The sequence below is a fragment of the Protopterus annectens genome, chromosome 10.part0 (assembly GCF_019279795.1).
Source record: "Protopterus annectens isolate FY-2018-M chromosome 10.part0, PAN1.0, whole genome shotgun sequence".
Lineage (NCBI taxonomy): Eukaryota > Metazoa > Chordata > Ceratodontiformes > Protopteridae > Protopterus > Protopterus annectens.
Genome location: NC_056744.1, coordinates 1,553,380,167 through 1,553,401,297, shown reverse-complemented (window position 1 = coordinate 1,553,401,297; position 21,131 = coordinate 1,553,380,167). Strand labels below are relative to the sequence as shown.

General features: G+C 38.4%; 1 protein-coding gene across 1 annotated transcript in view; it reads right to left on the bottom strand.

Moving 5' to 3' along the window:
- The window catches only part of LOC122813721 (nuclear factor 7, ovary-like), a 238,751-nt gene extending 223,864 nt beyond the window's left edge, over positions 1-14,887 (bottom strand). The window contains exon 1 of the mRNA XM_044086188.1: positions 14,384-14,887. Coding sequence (XP_043942123.1) covers positions 14,384-14,842 — 459 coding nt within the window. The 5' untranslated portion in view covers positions 14,843-14,887. The remainder of the gene's footprint in view (positions 1-14,383) is intronic.
- Between the last annotated feature and the right edge of the window lie 6,244 nt (positions 14,888-21,131).

Sequence of the window (21,131 nt, the reverse complement as noted above, 5' to 3'; positions counted from 1 at the left end):
ACGTGATCCCTGGGGTGAATTTCCTTTCTCCCATCCAATCGTCAAGGTTCCTCTTGAAGAGGTCCAAAGAGGCACTCTGCTTGACATGTATGGGCAATCTATTCCAGAGTCTGGGGAGTCTCTGGGTCAGGAACCTATCCCTCCAACATGTTTTGTTTATTGTGATGACAAGGTTTAGATCCCTGGAGCGTGTAGCTCTGAGGGATTGGGATTTCTTTAAGTGTAGCATGTCCAACAGCTCTGGGTTTGACATGGCCTTGTATGTTAAGCAGAGATCGCCTCTGAGTAGACGATATGCGACAGAGTATAGCTGGAGTTTTTAAGGCGGTCAGCATAGGGCATCTGCTTTAGGCCTGTGATTCTTTTAGTGAGGTATTTCTGAGGCCTTTCCAGTTGTTGCAGATGTCTTGAGAGGTACATACCAAATGGGGCATTGTATTCTATAATGGGTCTAATGAGGGATGAGTACAGTGGGACAATGACCTCCTTTTTCTGGATGAAAAGCCCTTCGTGATGAGGTGTGCCACATAGAAGGATTTCCTGACTGTTGTGGCGATGTGGTTATCGAAGGTGAGACCACTGTCCACCTGTGTCCCTAAGTCTCTTATCACACTTTCTGTGTTTAGTGTACTGCCACCTATATGGTAATTCATGGATACATGTTTTTCCCAAAGGGGATAACAATACATTTCTTGGCATTGAGCTTGAGCCCATGGCTCTGGCACCAAGCATCTGTTTCTGTAAGGCCCTTTTGTAGAGTATCCACATCATTTGGGATTCAATAATGGCTCCCAGTTTGCAGTCATCTGCAAACTTTGTTAGCCAGAGTCCCTTAGTGTTGACCTGTACTTCAGAAGTAGATGCCAAACAAGAGCGCCCCAGGACTGAACCCTGAGGTACTCCACTTGTCACTTGTCTGGAGCTGGATTTGGAGTTGGCTACTTTTACAGTGTGGGTTCTATCAGTAAGCCATTTAGCAACCCATTGGGTGACATAGGGATTAATGCCCAACTTAGTAAGTTTATCTATGATTCCAGAGTGGGGATGGTGTCAAAGGCCTTGGCAAGGTCTAGATAGGCTGTGTGGACCACCTTACCCTTGTCCATGGCTCTGGAGACTGATTCAAAGAAGTCAATCAGGTTCAGGAGACAAGATCGGCCCTTCACAAACCCAAACTGGGTGGGGTCCAGTGTTTGAAGGTTGCCAATGTCTTTGTTTATAAGTTCCATGATACCATGGCCTTGCAGATAAGGCTTGTCAGACTGATGGGACGGTAGTTTCCGGGATCCAAGGTGGATCCCCTTGTGGATTGGGATAACTATAGCTCTGCGCCACTCAGTGGGCATGAAACCTGAGGTGAGGCTATGATTAAACATGACACTTAGGTGAGGTGCCAGTTCATATTGTAGTTCATGTAGTACACAGCCCGGGATGTCATCTGGTCCCATGGATGCTGTATTCTTGGCTTTAGAGAGTGCGTTTTGTACCTGTGTGGTTATTACTGGAATTTGGCAATCTTCGGTATTGAGATGGGCCATTTAGGGGTGAGTGGGGTGAAGTTGGCACTGAATCGATCTGCCAGGATATTGGCAATATCCTTCGGATCAGTTTATTTAATGCCATTCTGTTTTAGCTCAGAGCAGATCTGAGCATTGCCATTTAGATTCTTGACATAATTATAGAATGCTTTGTGGTTGTCTTTGGAATCTTTGGCAATTTTATTTTCATAACTAGCTTTGGAGGATTTTATGAGGCATCTCAGTTTTTTTACTGAGGCTAGTAAGGGAGTTTTTTGCATCCTGGGATTTTCCTCTTTTCTGCAAAAGTTTCTTCCTTTTGTTGTAAAGTTTGTTTATGGCAGGGGACCACCAGATTGGTTTCCTTTTTTTGGATGAGAGCATTTTGGCTCTATTTGGGATGGCACGATTCATGCATGAGTGGATGTGCTCGTACAGTGCCGTAGTGTAGGATTCAGCAGTTGAACTTTCAGTTCCCGTCTGCATGGGTGTCATGAAGTTTGTCACTTCTGACTTGAGTAGCATGAAGTTGGCTTTAGAGAAGTTTTTTATGGTGGTTTCTTTACTGGGGGTTGGGGGTGGGATGTGGATGTTAAGGGTGATTAGCTTATGGTCAGACCTGACTAACAAGGGGGTGACCATAGGTATGGAGCATTGATTTCCCATGTTGGTAATGACCAGGTCTAGGATATTGGAGCCCCTGGTTGGACTATGGATTAGTTGATCCAGCGTGTTGGAATTTATGAATTCCAAGAACCGAAAGGTGTTGGGACATGAGTAGTTTTCCCAGTTAATGGCAGGGTAGTTAAAATCACCCAGTATTAGGGTGTTTGGTTCTATCTTAATATTTTCCAGTATGTTTAGAAAGGTGTAGTGAGAATCTTGGGGTATGGTGGGGGATCTGTAGCAAGCTACAATTTGGATTGCAGTCTTATCTAGTGTTAGTTGCACTTGGAGAATTTCAGACACATTGTGTTGGCCAACTAGCCTGGTGGTGTGAATATCCTTGGTGAATATTGACACTCCTCCACCTTTAGTCATTTTTAAGTATGCATATAACCTGTTGAAGTCTAGAATATACTTTTTTTATTATAGTCATGGTTAATTGTCCTATTATTTTGTGGTTGATTGGAATTATTTCAGAGCACCTTCTAATAGTTTAGATATTAAAATATTAAAAAATATTTTTGATCATAAATCTTTTGCTTTGAATTCATATATGGGACCTACCTGTCATTAGGAAATTAGCTACTGAAATTGGTTATTTTGCATATGTACATGATCTATTTTAGGTTTTCTCGGACTTGTTAGATGTTGCTCTTACAGATTATAAGGCTTTACTATTTGAAATCACAATAAATACTACTTATATAAAATGGTGAAAAGGGTATTAAGAAACGTAATGGTAGGATTACACAAACTGTTAAGTAGGCTGCAATGTTAACACTGTTGTGCAAACCAACTTTTTCATTAGCTCCTTTGTACAAGGAGTAGTCTGACTGTTGGTATTATCATAAAATAGAACATAAAGCAAAATTTTACTCTATGGAAACTGCTTTATTATATAAAAAATGTACATATAATCAAATCTGGGACAGTTGCCTTTGAGGATTATCCTGCAATGTTGTTACTGGAATTTCAATTGACTATGATATTGTCTATAAACTTAGATATGATGGAATAAATGATTTGTTGTATAAACAAAATATTGCATTCATGGTAAGTTGCATGACATATCTGCTTTGTTGTACTAAATTAAAAAGGAGAATGGTTCTATTATAGAAAATAATAACAAAGGAAATATTGTCAATACAGTAAAATAAATTGAGGGTTGTGGAAGATTATCTACAAAGTAATTTTTCTATTTGTGGCAGTATTTCTTATTTATAGTACATTACTTCTATATCTAAAGAAGATATTGTAGTATGACCATTTTTTTGTTAGATATGGTACTAACATCTTTAAATAAAAATATGGCCCCAGGTATTGATGGTCTCCCCATATTCTAAATTATTGGTTATCTAATGGTACTGATAATTATACTTTCTGTGAAGGTGTTATCAGATTTCTCTATATAAAAAGGGAGATGAAAAAGATACAAAAAGTTTGACACCACTTACTCTGATGAATACTAACTAACGTTTTATGTAAAATATTACATCGAAGATTAAGTGCAGTATTAAAATATTACATCCAGGTACTTATGGTACTAAAGATAAACCAATAAATGATTTACTTATATTATTAAGAGAAATAGTTGATACTATTCATGCTTCTAATACTAGTGTTTTCTTTTGACATAGAGAAGGTGTACAATTCTATTTCACATATGGCATTGTGAGATGTTTTACATTGTTTTGATCTTCCTGAAAAAATATAGTTCTTCTTAAAGACATTTATGACAGTTTAAAAAAGATATTTAGACCTATGGTAAATGGTCATTTAGGTAAACAGATGAAACTTGCTAGTTGTCCTTTGAGTGGTATCTTGTTTTCCTTAAGTATGAATGTTATTATTGAAGACTATCACTTTTCTTGTTCTTTTTCTCTTTGAACTATCATTTCTACTATTTCTATTTCTTTAACTTTATCTTATGCAGATGACTTTATTTTACTTTTAAAAAGTAAAATGTACTTGAAGTTTTGAAGGTAATCATGTTTTACTTAAAATTTATAAGTTTATATCTCAATTCAATTAAATGTTGAGATGACGGATCTTTAAAGTTGGACTGTAGTATTCCTTTTTCAGATACTTCTATACAGATATTGGATATTCCTTTTGGTGATGTTATAGTTTATATTCAGCACTGGGAATATTTACTTTCTGACATATCTATTTCTTTACTTAAATGGAAATGTTTTTGTCTTTCTTTTCTGTAAAATTTAATATTTTAAATACCCTAATTTTAGGAAAATTTAGTTATTTTGGGCAAGTTTTTTCTTTTCCAAAAAAATAATGAAAATACTCTTTTTGATAATTATTTTTCATTTTTTTTTTGGGGGGGGGCAGAATAAATTGAATCCAATAAAATGCAGTATTAGTTATTGTCCAGGGAAAGAAGGTGGCCTGGGTATGATTAATTCCACTTTTTTTTTGTCATCTATACATTTATTTTGATTTTTTTTAACAATTATTGTAGGAAAAAAAACATTTTTTTTCATTTTTAAATTTAAACAGAATGTACTGATTGCATAATATATTGGAAATTACTATATACATTTATACCCCAGTTTCAGTGCTTGTGGTATAACAAGATTATGGATTCATTTTTTAGAAAGACAATGGTCTGTTTAACCTGGTGATGTTATTTTTTTTAAAGTTATAAACAACATTTTAAAACTTGTTCTGATGTACATCTATAAGTATATTACCAGTGGAAGCACAAATGAAAGATAAAGGATGTAATCAGAGATTATGTAATATGTGTCAGACAGTAGAATCCATTCCTCATGTTTCTCTAAAATGTTCTAGAATTCAGACATTCTGGTCATCTGTTTTGAAAATTCTGAAGTGCATTATTTTTCCGATAACATCTCACATTTGTTTTGTCATTATCATAATGTACAACATAGTATTATTTCACAATCGGATGCATTACTGTTTCTGACTTATTTATTTATTGGCATTTAATTACTGGGATAGTCCACTGGGTCTTGAGAGCCTATTTTCAGTGGAGGTCCAGAGAGAAAAGCTCCAATATATGTAACAATATGGAACAATTAAGATAAGATACACAAGCAAGTTAACATCAAAGGTTCAAGATAACAAACAGTTGAAAATTCATACATAAATGTGCATACAGAAGAACATTAAAAAGAAAAATATATTTTTACAGGGTAATTACCTTTGGAAGTGTAGCATACATATGAATATGTAAGTCATGCATAACCTTCCAAGGGCAATCATTCTGAGTGTAAAAACTTACAGGTCATGGTTAAGTAATGATAACTTTTGAAGGGGAGAAGTAGTACTAGTAAAGGTGTAGAATTAGAGAAGTGCTAGTAAAGGTGTAGATGGAATAGGGAGAAAAAGGAGATTTGCAAATGTAAAATAATGATAACATTTTTAGTGGAAGTAGCAGTAATTGTAAAGGCATATAAAAAGAGAATTAGGGTGATTTGCAAAGAGCAGTGTTAGATGGGAATATTGAGGTTTTAGATGGCTAAGATATGGTACATTCAAAGAGGGATTAGAGATGAAGAAGAGATGAAGAAGAGGATTAGGCCTTAAATGCGGGAGGTATAGAGCAGTTACATATCCAAATGGAGGAGAAACAGCTCTCCAAGGAAATTTTAAAGGGAGCAATAAGAGTAGTAGATCTAACTGTAAAGGGAAGAGAGTTCCAGAAACTAGCTACAAAGTGGGAGTATAAAAGCTGGCCAGTGGGATGTTTTGGTTTATATATCTGTAGTACATGTTGATTTACAGATATAAGGGACTTGTGGGTAGACAGTTGCTAAATAACATAGTGAGGGCAGGGCATGCTGAAGGTTTATGTAGTATTTTGTGGGCTGTGGTTAATTGAATATAAGAGAGACAGTATGGTAGTTTGTGCCAATTTAGAGAGTGCAAAGCTATACAGTGATGAGAAGAGTATGAAGCATTATCTGCAAAACTGGAAATTTTGTTGTAGTAGGTTTCTAATTTTGATTTTAGGGTAGAAAGTAAGTTGGTGAATAGTGGAGTACCACAGTTCAGCGATGGAAGGAGATAAGTGATGGCTAGTGTTTTTTTTTTTTACTGGTAGGGTTAAGAGAGTTTTTGTGTCTATACAGCAAGCCTTTTTGGTGAGATTTTTTAATGTTACATAGAACATGTAGATCGAATTTTAAGTGTTCATCTATGATAACCCCAAGTAGTTTAGTATGGGGAACTATTTCAATAGCAGTGTTGTTTTGTGAGAGTATAGGAAGTTGGTCTTTGTTAAAAGGAGTACTTTTCTTAGGGAAAACAACAAGTAGCTTGGTTTTGTTAGGATTGAGAAGCATGTGATTTTTGGTAAGCCAATTCTCAACAGCTTTAAATGCTAGTTGGGTAATATGCTAGAGTTTGGGTATGGAATCAGCGAAGTAAATCATTGTGGAATCATCCGTATATTGGATAATAGAGCCATGGGTAAATGATAAGCATAGATTATTAATAAAAGTGCAGAAAAGTACGGGGCCTAAAATAGACCCCTGGGGAACACCAATGGGGTTACGGAGATAAGAAGACAGGGAGGAGTTTCGGCTTGTTGTCTATTAGATAAATAGCTTGAAAGCCAGTTGAGTGAATGGGGGGAGAGACCAGTTTGTGAGAGTCTACCTAGAAGAAGGGAATGTGAAATGGTATCGAAAGCTTTAGCTAGATTTAAGAAAGTAGATGAGACATACTGACCAGAGTCTCTGGCCATACTGATTATATCTAAGAAGGAGACTAAAGCTGACACTGTACTGTGATCTGGAATAAAGCCATGCTGTGTGGGTGACAGAACATGATTATTGGTGAGAAAGTCAAGGAGTTGAGTCTGTATGCATTTTTCGAGAATCTTAGAGATTAGGGAGAGAATAGCAATTGGGTAGTAATTTGAGAAGTCTGAAGGGTCTCCACCTTTCTGGAGAGGTAGAATGAATGTCATTTTCCAGGTATTAGTGAGACAAGAGTCATGGATACATCTATTTATAAATATGCAATAGGACAAGCAATTGTGCCAGCTGCTACTCTTAAACATTCCGTGGGCAGATCATCAGCTGCAATGGAGCCAGGCTTACGTTTGTGAAGTAGTCATTTTATAGTGGCAGTGGGAATAGGTTTTATAGAGAAGGAACATGGTGAGGTTTTAGAGACTTCTCACAATTCAAAAGAGAAATGTGAGGAGGAGGTGCAGGAGGGGAGGGAAGGACTAGAGGTGACAGTAGAAGGGTTTGAGTCATTTTGATGTTTGGTGAAACTGGAAGTGATATTGGACATAGCATTTATAAAAGTGGTGTTGAAAAGATTGTTAATATCTGGATGAGGTTTGTTTGGGAATGGGGTAGGCTGTGCTTTTGTACCTGGATTTAGTAGTGAGGTTATGGCTGACCAAATTGTTTTAGTGTTTTTCTTGTGGCTGGAATGAAATTTTAGAGGATATTCTTTTTTGTCTTTGGTTATTTGTTTTTTAACTTGGTTGCGGAGTTGCCTATAGTTTTATTATGTAGATGGATTATTGCTGTTTTTTGCTAATTATTTCTGGTTTGCATTAATTGCTTTGTTGATTTTGTTAGCCAAGGTGTGTAATAACTAGATTTTATATTTTTCATATGGAGGGGGTGAATTTTTATAGCATTTGTAGAAGTAGATTATTGAAGTAGTTTACTGCTTCATCTAGGGGGGAGCTTTTTTAGGATATCCCAATACATATTGTTCAATAGGCAAGTGAAGGTTTTAGGATCAAGTTATATAAGTTCCAGACATGTTTATAGTGATGTTCCTTTTGGAGAGACGGAGATGATCTGAGAACAAAGGCAGGCAGATAATCGCTAAGTGTATTTGAGAGGGTAACAGCGGAGGAGATTTTATTTGGGTCACTGACCAGTATCCAATCTATAATAGAGCCTTCCATATAATATTTGTTGAATCTAGTAAGAAACGTGATTAATTGGGTCAAGTGGAATAGGTTAATGTCACTAGAAGGAAGTTTAGAACTAATATTGGCTCAGTTAATATTTATGTTGCCTAGTATGATAGTTTCATTTTTGATTGCATTGGAGATCCAGGCCAAGATGTTTTCAAGTATGGGTATGTTATTACCTGGGACAATGTAAAGGGATGTAATGTATAGTTTTTTGGAGTTATTTATTTTTAGAGATGAGATTAGTATTTCTGCAGTGGAGAATTGTGAAATAGTATCAGAGAAGGGGGTAAAGTAGTAAGAACTAGGGTAAAAGAGGACAACACCACCTCATTTCTTGTAAAGTCTCTCTAGTCTAATGGTACTAAAGTTTGGGGGGGGGGGGGTTGAGTCTCTTATAGTTGGCTTTAACCAAGTTTGTGTGGCAGCAATTATGTCGGATTGATAGTGGGCAGTCAAGGCATGAAAATCTGAAATTTTGTTTTCAATACTTTGGAAATTAAGTGTTATTAATTTTAGGATTTGTAGGAGTTAGGTTGAGATGTAAGTTGGGTCCTGGATTTGGATGGATATCTCCACTAAGAGGAATTGTGGAGAAAAGGGGTAAATAGATGGGTAAAGTTCATTCTTTCTGAGTGTATTGAGATGTGCGAGATGGTATAGAACATGGTAAGGTGTAGATTGAATTTTTAGTTTGGGGAAGAATAGAGGGTGCAAAGGAAAGAGGTTAGAGGATGCATTAGAGTAATGGTTAGAGTGAGGAGGGAAGTACAGGTAGATGTTTTAGGTATCATAATGAAGAGGAAGGTACAGTACAGTTATAAGTAATGGTAACTATAGCACTGTAGAGTGACATAATTACTGTACATAAAGTGTATGCTGTGGAGAGGGGGGTATATGAAAGTAGCCATATTAGGTGGTAAAACAAGGGAGGGGTTAGGGGAGGGAGGGAGGCGTTAAGATGTTAGATCAAGAACGGTAGAGAGGAAGGGATTTTATAAGTTGTATGTTTGGTGAGGAAGTAGGTGTGGGATTGGTTATGAAGTATAAGTGTAGGATTAGTGGGGGAGGGTGAGATTTGGGGGCAGGGTAGGGGAGATGAGTGAGTCTAAGCATAGCAAGGATGGAGCAGGCAGACAGAAAATAAGAAAAACTATCTGAAATTAATTGGACAGAAGGCACGTTCCCAAGCAGTATTCCACCCTAGAGAACTAGTTTACTTGCTTCATTTACTGCCGAGTGGTACCTGAATCTAAAAAGAGCTTAGTCTCTAACAAATAGCTAACCCAGGGGTAATCAGATATGGGTCTATATTACGTGACTGAATGGTCAAATATTCAAACCCGTAATAGTCGACCCATAATAACTGAACCGCCACAATGTTGAATGGAAAATAAAAGAAAACCCCACCCAAACAAACCATTTAAACACTCTACGCGGGGGGGGGGGGCAAGCCCCCTGCACCCCCCGCTACTTAAATATACCAACTCCAAGATCGGACTACAGTGCAGACAATGGAAAACTTCCATTTCTGCACTGTACAGAGATCTACATTGAACCGTTTGACATTGTGGTGGCTCGATTATTACGGGTCGACTATTACATGTTCGAATATTTGACCATTCGATCACCTAATATAGACCCATCAGATATAGGTTAGAGTATAGCCAACAAGTCTACAAGCTTTAGAGTACCTTAGGTAAATACCTTAGGTAAGTACCAAGGCTATTGAGGGAGGAGGGAAGACTACATAGGGTAAGGGGATAGCAAGCAGCTGTCGTCCCAGGTGGTATACTCACAGTTACGAATTCTATCTGTAAATGGCTAGCAATTAGAGTAAAACACTATGGTATATCACAATTTTCATACAAAGCAACCTACACTCATTTTGTTTCATGCACCACTTCTTTCTTCCTGTTGATTATATGATCGATTGCACAGTTATAGGGAGATGCAACCCATCAAGACATTGCAGGAAGGGAAATTCAGTTCATGGCAAGAGTGTGCAATAAATTTAAAAACTAAAATGAGTTAGAGACAGCAAATTAAAGGGTTATAGGCAGAAAAACAAAACAATTGAAGCAGGTAAGATTGATATAACATAAGCGTAATGGCGCAAGCACATTCTACACTAAGTTAATTCCCTCACAGTCAACCTACACAGTCTGATGCGACTTCCATCAGTAGAAGGAAATAACCTTTAAATATTCCACTCTGCAATGGCACCAAAATAGTGGAAAATAATCCTTAAAAACTCCACTAAGCTCCTGCTTGTTCTAGACACACTAGTCGCATGATTACTGTGATGATTTTACATCAGCAACCTCATATGAGCAGCAGAGAAAATAGTAATGTAGCTTGTAATTTAATCCTATTTACCACATTTCTAGGTAATGGTGTTCTAACACCCCTGAGCTAACAAACACAGCAGACTCGTGACAACAACAACAATTCATAGGTTCAAATAAGAAAAATGCCTGCTTAATCACTGCACAATGCAGTAATGTTTCATACTATTTTAAAATACACGGGAAAACATTTAAGCTTAAGGCTGTCATAAAAGTGTTCTGCTAAATAAAAAAAAAACAGGCATTTATAACTTATCAACTTTGAGTCACATACATTTGTGTTGCACGTCACCTAGGGACATGGACAGCTGCAGTGGGGATTCAAAAATGGCACCCTAACACTTTCTGGTGTATATGGGTAATGACAATCCTGTAACAAACTCGCAAGTACGGCTGGTACACCAGGCCAAAAAAACAACATGTATATCCAAAACACGGCCAGCACCAAAAGTGAATGATTCCAAAGGATTTTTAGTGTGGCACCCCAAACAGTAAAAAAGCATCAAACCAGTTTCGGCAACATGCCTTCTTCAGTGACAAATACCAACACGCATTTGTCGCTGAAGAAGGGATGTTGCCGAAACTGGTTTGATGCTTTTATACTGTTTGGGGTGCCACAATAAAATTCCTTTGGAATCATTCACTTTTGGTGCTGGCCATTTTTTGTATATGGGTAATGAGACATGAAGAACTGTTGCAACAAGTTGTGTTCACTGATACTAGGAAAGTTAGAAAAATAGTTGTGGAAAAAGGATTGGTGTAATATACATACTATTTTTCATGTGAGACATTGGTTTATGCATACAGTGCATATATTATTTTTGGTGTATAGTTTCTTGTTTCTTCTTGATAGTATTGTTTTAAAAAGTATATTTAATGTATGAATAAATAAAAGTACAATACTCTTTTTGATAGGTGTCATGGGATCTTTTACATCTACCTAAGCTACCACTAACTCAAGCAGATAGGACCTTAGTTTACTATCTCATAAGAAGGACAACATATTCAGGAGTGTAGCACCCACTAATGCTTCAGTGTAGTGTTGGTAATCCCATCACCTGGAGTGGGAATAAAAATAGACTTCTGGTTTTCCAGCACCAAAGGTAAGTGTACTAGCTTTTAAGCCACTGATACTGTGCCACTGCAAGTATAACCAATCAATTTTAGTACAGTTTATTGTATAATTAATATGTTCTGTTAATTCCTTCCCTTTAAAAATGGCTTTGCCTATATAAAAACAGTCATATTAATACTTATCTATTTAAACCAAATAATGACAGAAGAAAAACTGGGGAGAACTTAAAATGATTTCCTGATACTAAATTTCTTACTTAGCAGTACAGCATGAGGTGCATAAAATATCAAACAGAATTTTCACACCGTAGATGAATACTTTGGAAACTAATCCAGTTAACAAAAATCTTGTAAAACTTGTGTCTTCCCTACTCTCGTGCAACTATGGATAGACTGTGAACTTAAATTTCTGACATCAGGGTAGGGGAAAGCATCTGCAAATCTTTAGTTTCTATGGACACAGTATCATACATGTGAAGAGATGTGCCCATTAAAGTGTATAGATGCATTAACACTACCCCTAAGGTGAGGTCACTGACACATTCACAAAAGTCACTTGGGCTGTGTTTTAGTAAAAAGTTTATAAATCTTTTTTTATTTAAATACAGACTAAAAATGGTAGGACAGATGAAGGATATCACATAACTGACTAGATCCCACAATGCACATATAAACACTGAAATCACTTTAACAGCTGTGCTGTGGTGGCATGTCTGATGTAATCAACATTTCTAGTAAATCTACAAATTCCATACATATAAATACCCTTCCATAAATGATATTCATATCACGATTTTTCTGAATCAAATTATTACCAGTACTGCAAGTGCCCCCATATACCATGTGTGGATCACGCTCAACCCAAAGGTAAACCTGTCTGTACATTTTAAAACAGCATGTTTGCAATACTAGATGCAGTATATGTGCAGAGACTGTGTATTTAATAATAAAAATATGCATTGTCTTTAGTTCACTGTTATTCTTCCTAACAAGCAAGCCACCATGACAATCTGCATTACCAGTTCTGTGTTCTTCTACCCCACAGTCGTTGGGTAACTTTCTAAGTACAATGCACCTATCATATTTCTAGAATACTGACAGAAAATAATGTTCATACTTATCAAGACTACTACTTACACACAAACTCACAGTTTAGTGTGCTGTTTTGACTTAATGCTAACAACTATAATAATAATAATAACTGGAGACACAGTACCTTTTAGGGAGCAACCTGGGAGCAATTTCTGGTTAAGTGACTTGCTTAAGGTCACACAGTAAGCAAATTAGAGATGAAGGAATCAAACCCTGTACCAATGGAACTAAAGCTTACAACTTTAACTACTGCACCAAGTGTCAGATAAAAATTTGTAACAGAAACTGACAACTATTTATATTAAAAAATAATGTACTAAGATCTTAGAGCAGTAGTAGCACCATGGTGAAATTCAACTGTCAAAACATTTTAACTGGTGCTCATAAAAGGGACAGAAATGCAAGCAATGCCTAATTATGCAGCATGTCAGGCATCTGGGTTTTCTAAAACCTTCTGTACAATGAGATGATTTTTTTACACTGCTTAATGAAATTTAGAAGCTTAAATTCTGCTAGTTAGTACCGGGGATTAAAACTCTGAGCTGTTAATAAACTGTTTCTTGTAGTCAGTGATTCAGGGTTTGATTTCCTCAGTCACTATTTGCCTATCAGAGATTCTGAGTAAGTCCCTTGACCAGACCGTGCTCCTGGGTTACTCCGGTGCAAAGGACACGTGTATACAAATTTTAATACTTTATGGTGCTCTGTAATCTGCTAACATTATATATTAATTGACATAAATACATTGTTTTATTTTGTACTTTCATTGTCATATTTAATGCCACACATACCTTGACCACTTGCCAGACACTATGTCTTACAGTTTGGTGAGAAAGTTTGATTTGTATGTGTCAAGTTCATATTCTAGGTATAAAAAAGTACTTAAACTATAAAACATAACAGGGGCACTACGTACAGATAATAACAAAACTTTATAGCAATAAATAATAATGCAATGTGTAAAATTATGTGCCATTACTGCAAAAGTACAACACCTTGTGGAAAAAGCTCACTGACACTTTTGACGCTTATCGGTTTTAACTTGGCCTGTAAACTGTCATGCATTTTCATGTAAGATACTGCCTTGTCATTTAACAAAAAGTTTTTTTCAAAAACAAACAGGCTAGTGTGAGTGCAATAGCCAATCACAGCTTAAGAAAACTATCAGCTGCCGACTCTAACTTCTGCCCCCACCTCAATCCCAGATCAAATTACTCTCCTTGTCTTACAGATGGTCACACAGCTGCAATGTACTTTTCAAACAGCTGCATCTTTATTCTGGAAGCAGCCTACGTAAATGCAAAGTATTGACAGCTTCCATACACATACACAATCTTTGTCTGCCAATGCAGGCCATATGGGGCGTGCTAAACCCTCCCCCAATCACTTGGATCTCCGAAGGTAGCAGACGGCTCAGTTACTTCTTTGTTGACAGTTGTGCCTGAAAATGGTCTTCCTTTCAATGTCAAGTTTATTTTAAATTACTTTTGTCTGAAAAAGGATACATTTCCTGTAAAATGCATTCAAATGATTGCCTGTTTACTAATCTCCCTTTACTTATTAAGATTTTTAATGCATTTCAGTTTACACATTTTGTAACTGTTGTCAGTGTAACTAAGCCAGTGTATCTGTCTCCTTCAGATACCTGAAAAGTCTGCTGTTTATAACAATACTAATAAAATAAAGCAATGCTTCTGCGGTGGGAAAGTCACAAGATGCTAACTTCACAGTAACAGCAGACATTCTGCTGGATTCTTTACCTGGTAAATGTTAACTGCCTCCTGCAGTGATATGAAATGGTGACCGTAATGTTTAGGGACACACAATGAACAGGCCAGAGCTTCATCTTCCTCACAAAACAAATTCAGTCTCTCTTCATGTTTCCAACAACGGCGTGCTACTTCCTCATGTTTCACATATGTTTGTTGTTCCTCTTCCTCCTGCCCAATTTCTATTATCTCTTCCTCCAGCTTGTGAGTCAGACTCTGTGCTTTTGCAACTTGGTTAGCTAGGAATCGGTTCACTGTATACCTTCTGTCTGAAAACTCCTCTTTGCATTCAGGACAACAGAGAGTACTGAGGCTGTCCCAGACCTTGTTAATACAGGACTTGCAGAAGTTGTGCCCACATTCCACAATCACCGGGTCTTTAAACAGTTCCAAACAGATTGAACAACTTAACTCTTCCAAGTAATCTGCAGTCGACTGGTAATACGCCATTATGGAGTAGCTGGCTTGTTTATTTCTCTTTCAGTTTCAGGAAGTTGAAAGTTTCATGGGAGTGCCTACCTTCCTTTAAAGGGGCAGAACCCAAGCCAGTGTGCTTTGAGTTCACATACATTTGAACCAAGCAAACACAAGTGCATTTTCTTCTTGTAGAATAGATAAGATTAAAAGCACTTCCTCACAAATAATAAACAAGAGTGCTATTGGATGCCTCATTAGCATGTCAGCTATCAGTAAGTGTTAAATTATTTTCTCCAGAATATTACTGAACATGCTCCATCATCTGAAATAAATTTCTCTGATAATGTACATTTCAGAATGAATAATATGTGAATGTATTACCCCTGGCATACACCTATGACCACACTTCATTCCTTAAATGTAGTCTTTGTGGTGCGTGTAATTTCCTGTCTGCCCTAGTTTTGGAGCACAGAGTACAAGCCAATTAGCTGCTGTAACATCAGACAATAGCTGCAGTATGCATGACCCTTCCCTGTCTTAAGAGCACTCACCTTTACTTTTTTCCTAGATTATCTCTTGCATGTTCTCCCTGCTGTAAGTGTTCTGTCTCCTCCAACTACTAAAAGATAAATGACCCTATCCAGGCTGTGGGATAAGAAATGCTGTCTGTGACTGTGGGATGATTATCAAAAGTGTTTGTGTGTGGGGGTCATCATGTCTTATGTACTTATTCATGTATATATTCTCTGTCTGTTTCTGTTTTTTTAAGTGGAATATGCATTATCATAATCAGTTGTTTTTCCTCTGTCTGCAGCCACTGTATCATTTACTAACTAATTATCTGATGCCTGAGTCATAGTGGTTAACTTTCCTCTGCTGTGTACATTCCTTTGCGTGTCAGATTTGTGAGGGCTGGGATGTCATCCTCAACCTATCTTACAAAGACTGAAGGCACAGTCCTTTCCCACCTATGCTGATGGCTAGCAAAAGTCTCACAGGCCACTGCCATCTCTTTCTGTCTCAGTCTTTCTCCCCACACTACCTCTTCTCAGCTATGGATTCCATTTAATCAAACTGCAGTACACTGAATAACTGAAGGCTGGCAGTAAAGCATGTTGAATAAAAACTAGTTATTGTTAACAAATATCAAACTATGGTGTAAGGTTTCACTGTTGATTTCGATTTGCATATTAGGCAGCTTTGAGAAGAGTCAATTAACCAGAGCGTGAGCCAGAGTTTAAAATAAACACTTGGGTATAGTGAAAACTATCTAGCTAACAAAGATGAAACTAATAAGTAAACACATAAGTAAACAAATAAATAATTCTCCTGGAGAAGGACTGCTACAGGCTTCAGTAGAAATAAAATGGCTACATATCTAACCAGCAGCTGCAGTTTTTATAACAATAAAACTTCTACTTGTTATGTTAACATGCTTATGCATTTATCATTTATTACGCAGGTAGACAGCATAGCTCTCAGCTGTTCAGATTTTCATAGAATGTCTAGATTTTTGGCTTATATTTTTGATCCATTCCTCATAAAATGTGTGGTTTTCTAACAAATTAGTGAAGTCATTAATTAATGACAAACATTTGAGTTTCAGGCTTCATATCCTTCAGAAAATACGTGATAATGCAAAACATGTTACTCTAACAACTTTTTTTAAGTTAATAAGAGCAATATTTAAGTTTTGTCCCTGTTTTTGGGCCTTTGTCCCCACATTATTTTTGTCTTTGTTCACATTTCTTGTGTTAAGAGGTAGAGACATATGGTAGACAGTGATCCAAGAACCCCTTTCAGTCACATCTCAAGGCACAGGGCAATGTACTGATTATACAGACTAAGTCACTTAAAATAAATATACCACCCTATCTATCAAAAAAAGTCCCTGGCCCAAGGCCAGATGGTGAGACTTGCCTGTATGGTGAGTAATGACTTTACCTTTAGTGAACAATATGCAATTTTGAAGGACATGCTGATTAATAGAGGGTATCCAGCTATATTCTTGGATATTATTTTTGGGAGGTCATCAGAAAAAGACAGGAAGGCATTTTTAAGCCACTACTTGGGACAAACGGTGATTTAGTTATCATGAATGGTAAGAGAAACATAGTGAATGTTTAAAGTGCCCTAATATTGCCATATAACATACATTTTGATAGCATTAGGGACATAATACAACATAACTGGGATATATTTAGGGCTGACAGTGAGTATGTGGAGAAAATGGAGAAGGACCATGTACACATACTTGAAAGACAAAAGAAAACAAATCACCCTGGCCGCATGTCTAAATGCGGACATGGTAATCAATGTAGGTATTTAAAGGAAGGTGAAGAAATTTGTATACTCAGATGGGGAGTTGTCAAATTTTGTCAGAATTTGAACTGCCAGAGCAATAATGTTGTGTATCTTGCTGAGTGTCAACAATGTTTGTCATTTTACATTGGTAAGAGCAAGAATAAATTTAAATGTATGATCTATCATCACCAATATGACATAATCAAGAATGACAAAAGAAATGCTCTTGCAAAACATGTGAGAAAAAATCCCACACATTCTTTTTAAATACACTTGTAGAGAAAAGGTGGGCTTTGATCAAAGGGGTAGACCTCATGAACTGCTCCTGGAATATAAGGAGTTGATTTGGCAACTCAGGAGTAATGCACTGGAGTCCCCTGGGTTAAATGAATTTGCCTCGATCAGCAGTGTTTTGAAAATAAAGGCTGAATATGTTTTTTTTCACAGATTTGTGTTTATGAGCTTTTTTAGCTATCACAATGCTGCTATTTTTGTTCATACAGTATGTATGTGTTTTTATACTCATATTTTATCGTAGTGTTTTTTGTAACAAGCAATGTTTTGAACTATGTAAAAATATGCCCTTTTTTTGGAAGACTGTGGGCCGGATTCACGAAGGCTTGCATGGAGTCTAAGAGTAGAGTAAGACTCCATGCAGCCAACATGTCCGACGAGCGATCCAGGAACAGCCAGCAGGGGTGTGCAAGAGAGCTCCTAAAACGGCTCTTACACGGACAGGGTTAGGATATGCAAATTACCTCAATTGCTGCCAAAAGGCATGCAAATGAGGTAAATTTGTGATCCAGGAAACCCAAACCTGTCCGAGTAAGAGCAGTGTTATTTGCAGAAATGTACTCAGTTGACAACTGAGTACCATTCTGCAAATAGCAAAACGGAGCCATGACAGCACCAAATAAAGGTTGCATCCAGTTGAGGAAGCATGCCAATGGCCAAATATACGGCCATTGGCAATGTTCCCCAATGCAATATAAAAAAAAAATATTTTTTTTTCCCCCGATCTCCGAGGTTTAAGTGGAGTACAGTGCCGCACAAACGTGCTGCGCACTAAAAAACAGAAAACCAAAAATTAAAAGGCACAAATAGGGAATTTATAGAATATCATACTATACAATGCAAGTGAATGGCAGGCTGAAGACAACATGGCTACCGAGTAGAGGTTGCTCAGGGGGGAACTCAGTCTAAGAGATGTAACCAAGCATTAGTAGGCAATACTATGCAAATGAGGGTAAGGATAGTGAATCCCAAGTTTACATAGCAAATGAGCACAGTCAGTGGAGTGTAAGAGTAGGATAAGGGGAGTAACAGAGTAGAAGATAGGTGACATCACGATGGGGGTATGTATGAAAGAATGTAAGCTCATTGGAGCAGAGTGGCATGTGTCTGCTGTCAGTTACTCATCACTGGAAGAGGTGTGTCACCAGCTAAAGGCAAGAAATAGAAGGTGTATGCCGTGGATAACACTAAAGTTTCTGGTTGAAGTGCTGCAACGTGTTTGTGTGCGGGGGCGCACCCGGGAATCCGAGTAAGACTGTGTGTGCGTGTGTGTGCCCATGTGCGCGAGTTTAAGCTGGAATAAGTATGTGTAAGGATGTGTAAATCTGTGTAAGCACGTTTGCGCCTATGTGCGCACGTTTAAGCAGGAATTAGCAAGTGTTAGGCTGTGTAAGCATGTGTGCGTGCGTGTGAGGTGGTGTGTGCGGCGCTGCCCCCTGTGGAAACAGAAAGGAAAAAGGAAGCACAACAAAGAGTAGGAAGTTAACCATGGAGAATCAGCAGAGCTAGCAGGTGAAAACAATCAGAATCAGGCAATTTCACAGGCAGTACACTAGCCCAGCCCAGCCCAGAACTTAAAACTCTGCAAACAACTTTCCACTATGTATTCCTCAGAGACACTGCAGCACTGCAGTAAGCTAAGAGAAGTGAATACTCAAAAAGCTTTACTGAGACAAAGAAATGTTAGGGGCTGCCATTGCTGTCATAAAGCGACATATGCAACATGCTGAGGGTGGTGACAATGCAAATGCTGCTGAGCAACCCACAGTGAGGAGACCAAGAAGAGTGTACAGGCCCAGGGTAACCTACCAGGGGCTACATGAGCTGGAGATAGTGGAGCACTATAGAGTGGGCAGAGACCTCATGCAGCAAATTGTTGAGCTGTGCAGGCCACACCTCACACACAAAACCAACAGAGGGGAACCCATCCCAGTGGAAACCAAGGTATGTGGTGGCCTAAGTATACTAGCAATAGGTACCTTCCAGAGACCAACTGGTGATATGATGAGGATTTCACAGGCATCAGCATCCAGGGTACTGCACCAGTTCCTGGATGCCATATCAGCACATGTCGGTGATCATGTATATTTCCCCAGTTCCCGTGAGGTATTGGGCAGCAATATACATTTTTTCCAGCAAATAGCGGAATACCCTGAGGTAGTTGGTGCAATAGACTGCACGCACATATGCATCAAAGCACCAGCTGGTGAGCGGGGTAGGGCCTACATTAACCGCAAGGGCTTCCCCTTCATCAACTACCAGGTAGTGTGTGATGCCCAGGGCATAATAATGAATGTGTGTGCTGGCTGCCCTGGAAGCTACCACAATTCCCATATCTGGCATCTTACACAGCTGTACCAGACATTTGCCAATGGGGACATCCCGCATGGTCACCTAGTGGGGGATGCTGGATATGCACTGGAGCCGTGGCTGATGACACCCATCAGAAATGCACACACACCTGAACAGGAATGCCATAATGAGGCACACGCACAAACACGAAATGTAATCGAGCGTGTGTTTGGGCTGCTCAAGTCACGGTTCCAGTGCCTGGACACATCTGGTGAAGCCTTGCAATACTCACCAACTACATGTACCCAAATTGTCATGGTATGTGCTATGCTACATAATATGATCCTGCGAAAACAGCAGCAGCAGGACCAGCATAGGCCTGGGCCAAACAGCCCCCCACCAGTGCTAAGGCTATCACAGGCAGAGCGTGACTCAGAGGAGGAACAACCTGAGCCTGCCCCAGTAGGCAGAAGGAGGCGTGCCCAGTATGCTTTGGCCTTGGCAAAGAGGCAATGCATAGCACATACACTGGCTTAGTAGGAACCCTGGAAATGATACCTCACCCTGACCTGCACATATAGTAAAAGGGATGCCTAACTTGACACTACCTGTTTTCAAACATGTATAGGGAGTGTACTATGTGCATCTGACATAGGCAGTCCTGCAGCACCACCTGAGGCATGATTGCCTTGTGTTAAGCAATATAAAGCAGTGCTAAACAGCTTTGCCACTACTTAGTATATGTAAACATAATGGTACACACTAACTGGCACAACTTTGGGCATAGTTGAGCAAAAGCAGGTAAACATGCACATATATGCTTTACTGGACCTTAAGCAGTCTGGTCTGCCCAGTACGAAAATTTAAAGCAGTGACAGGCCTCGAACCCAGGATACTGTGCACTATAGTCACAGTTCCAAGCCACTAAACCATGACAGTATTTCACTGGTCAGTCTGTATGAAGACATGTTGATAAGTCTATGCAAAGTGTCTCATGGAAACCCTGCAGGCACAGCATAATTCATGTCGAGTTATGACACAAAGGTGAGCCCTGCAGTATAAATATAACTTGATTTCCAACACACATAGTATACATGTTAATATTGAGCATGTTCATACATGGTAACAAATGAAGTGGACTCCAGACCGCAACATACTGAAAGGTCACACTGGGCATGCTCACACACTTAAATAAATGAGACAAATGTCAGGCAACAAAACACTGCAATGGCAAACTGGGCATGCTCACACACTTAGGCCATGTCTGAGTGCAGCAGTGGGCCAGACATATCTGGCAGTTCACGTTTTAACCCAGGAACCTCTCACTAGCCACCAATCCTGCCTTGTGCACACAGTTATAAGACAACAGACACATATATAACATCTTGGAACTTTGTCATAATCAAATATGTACTACAGATACATAGTTGTA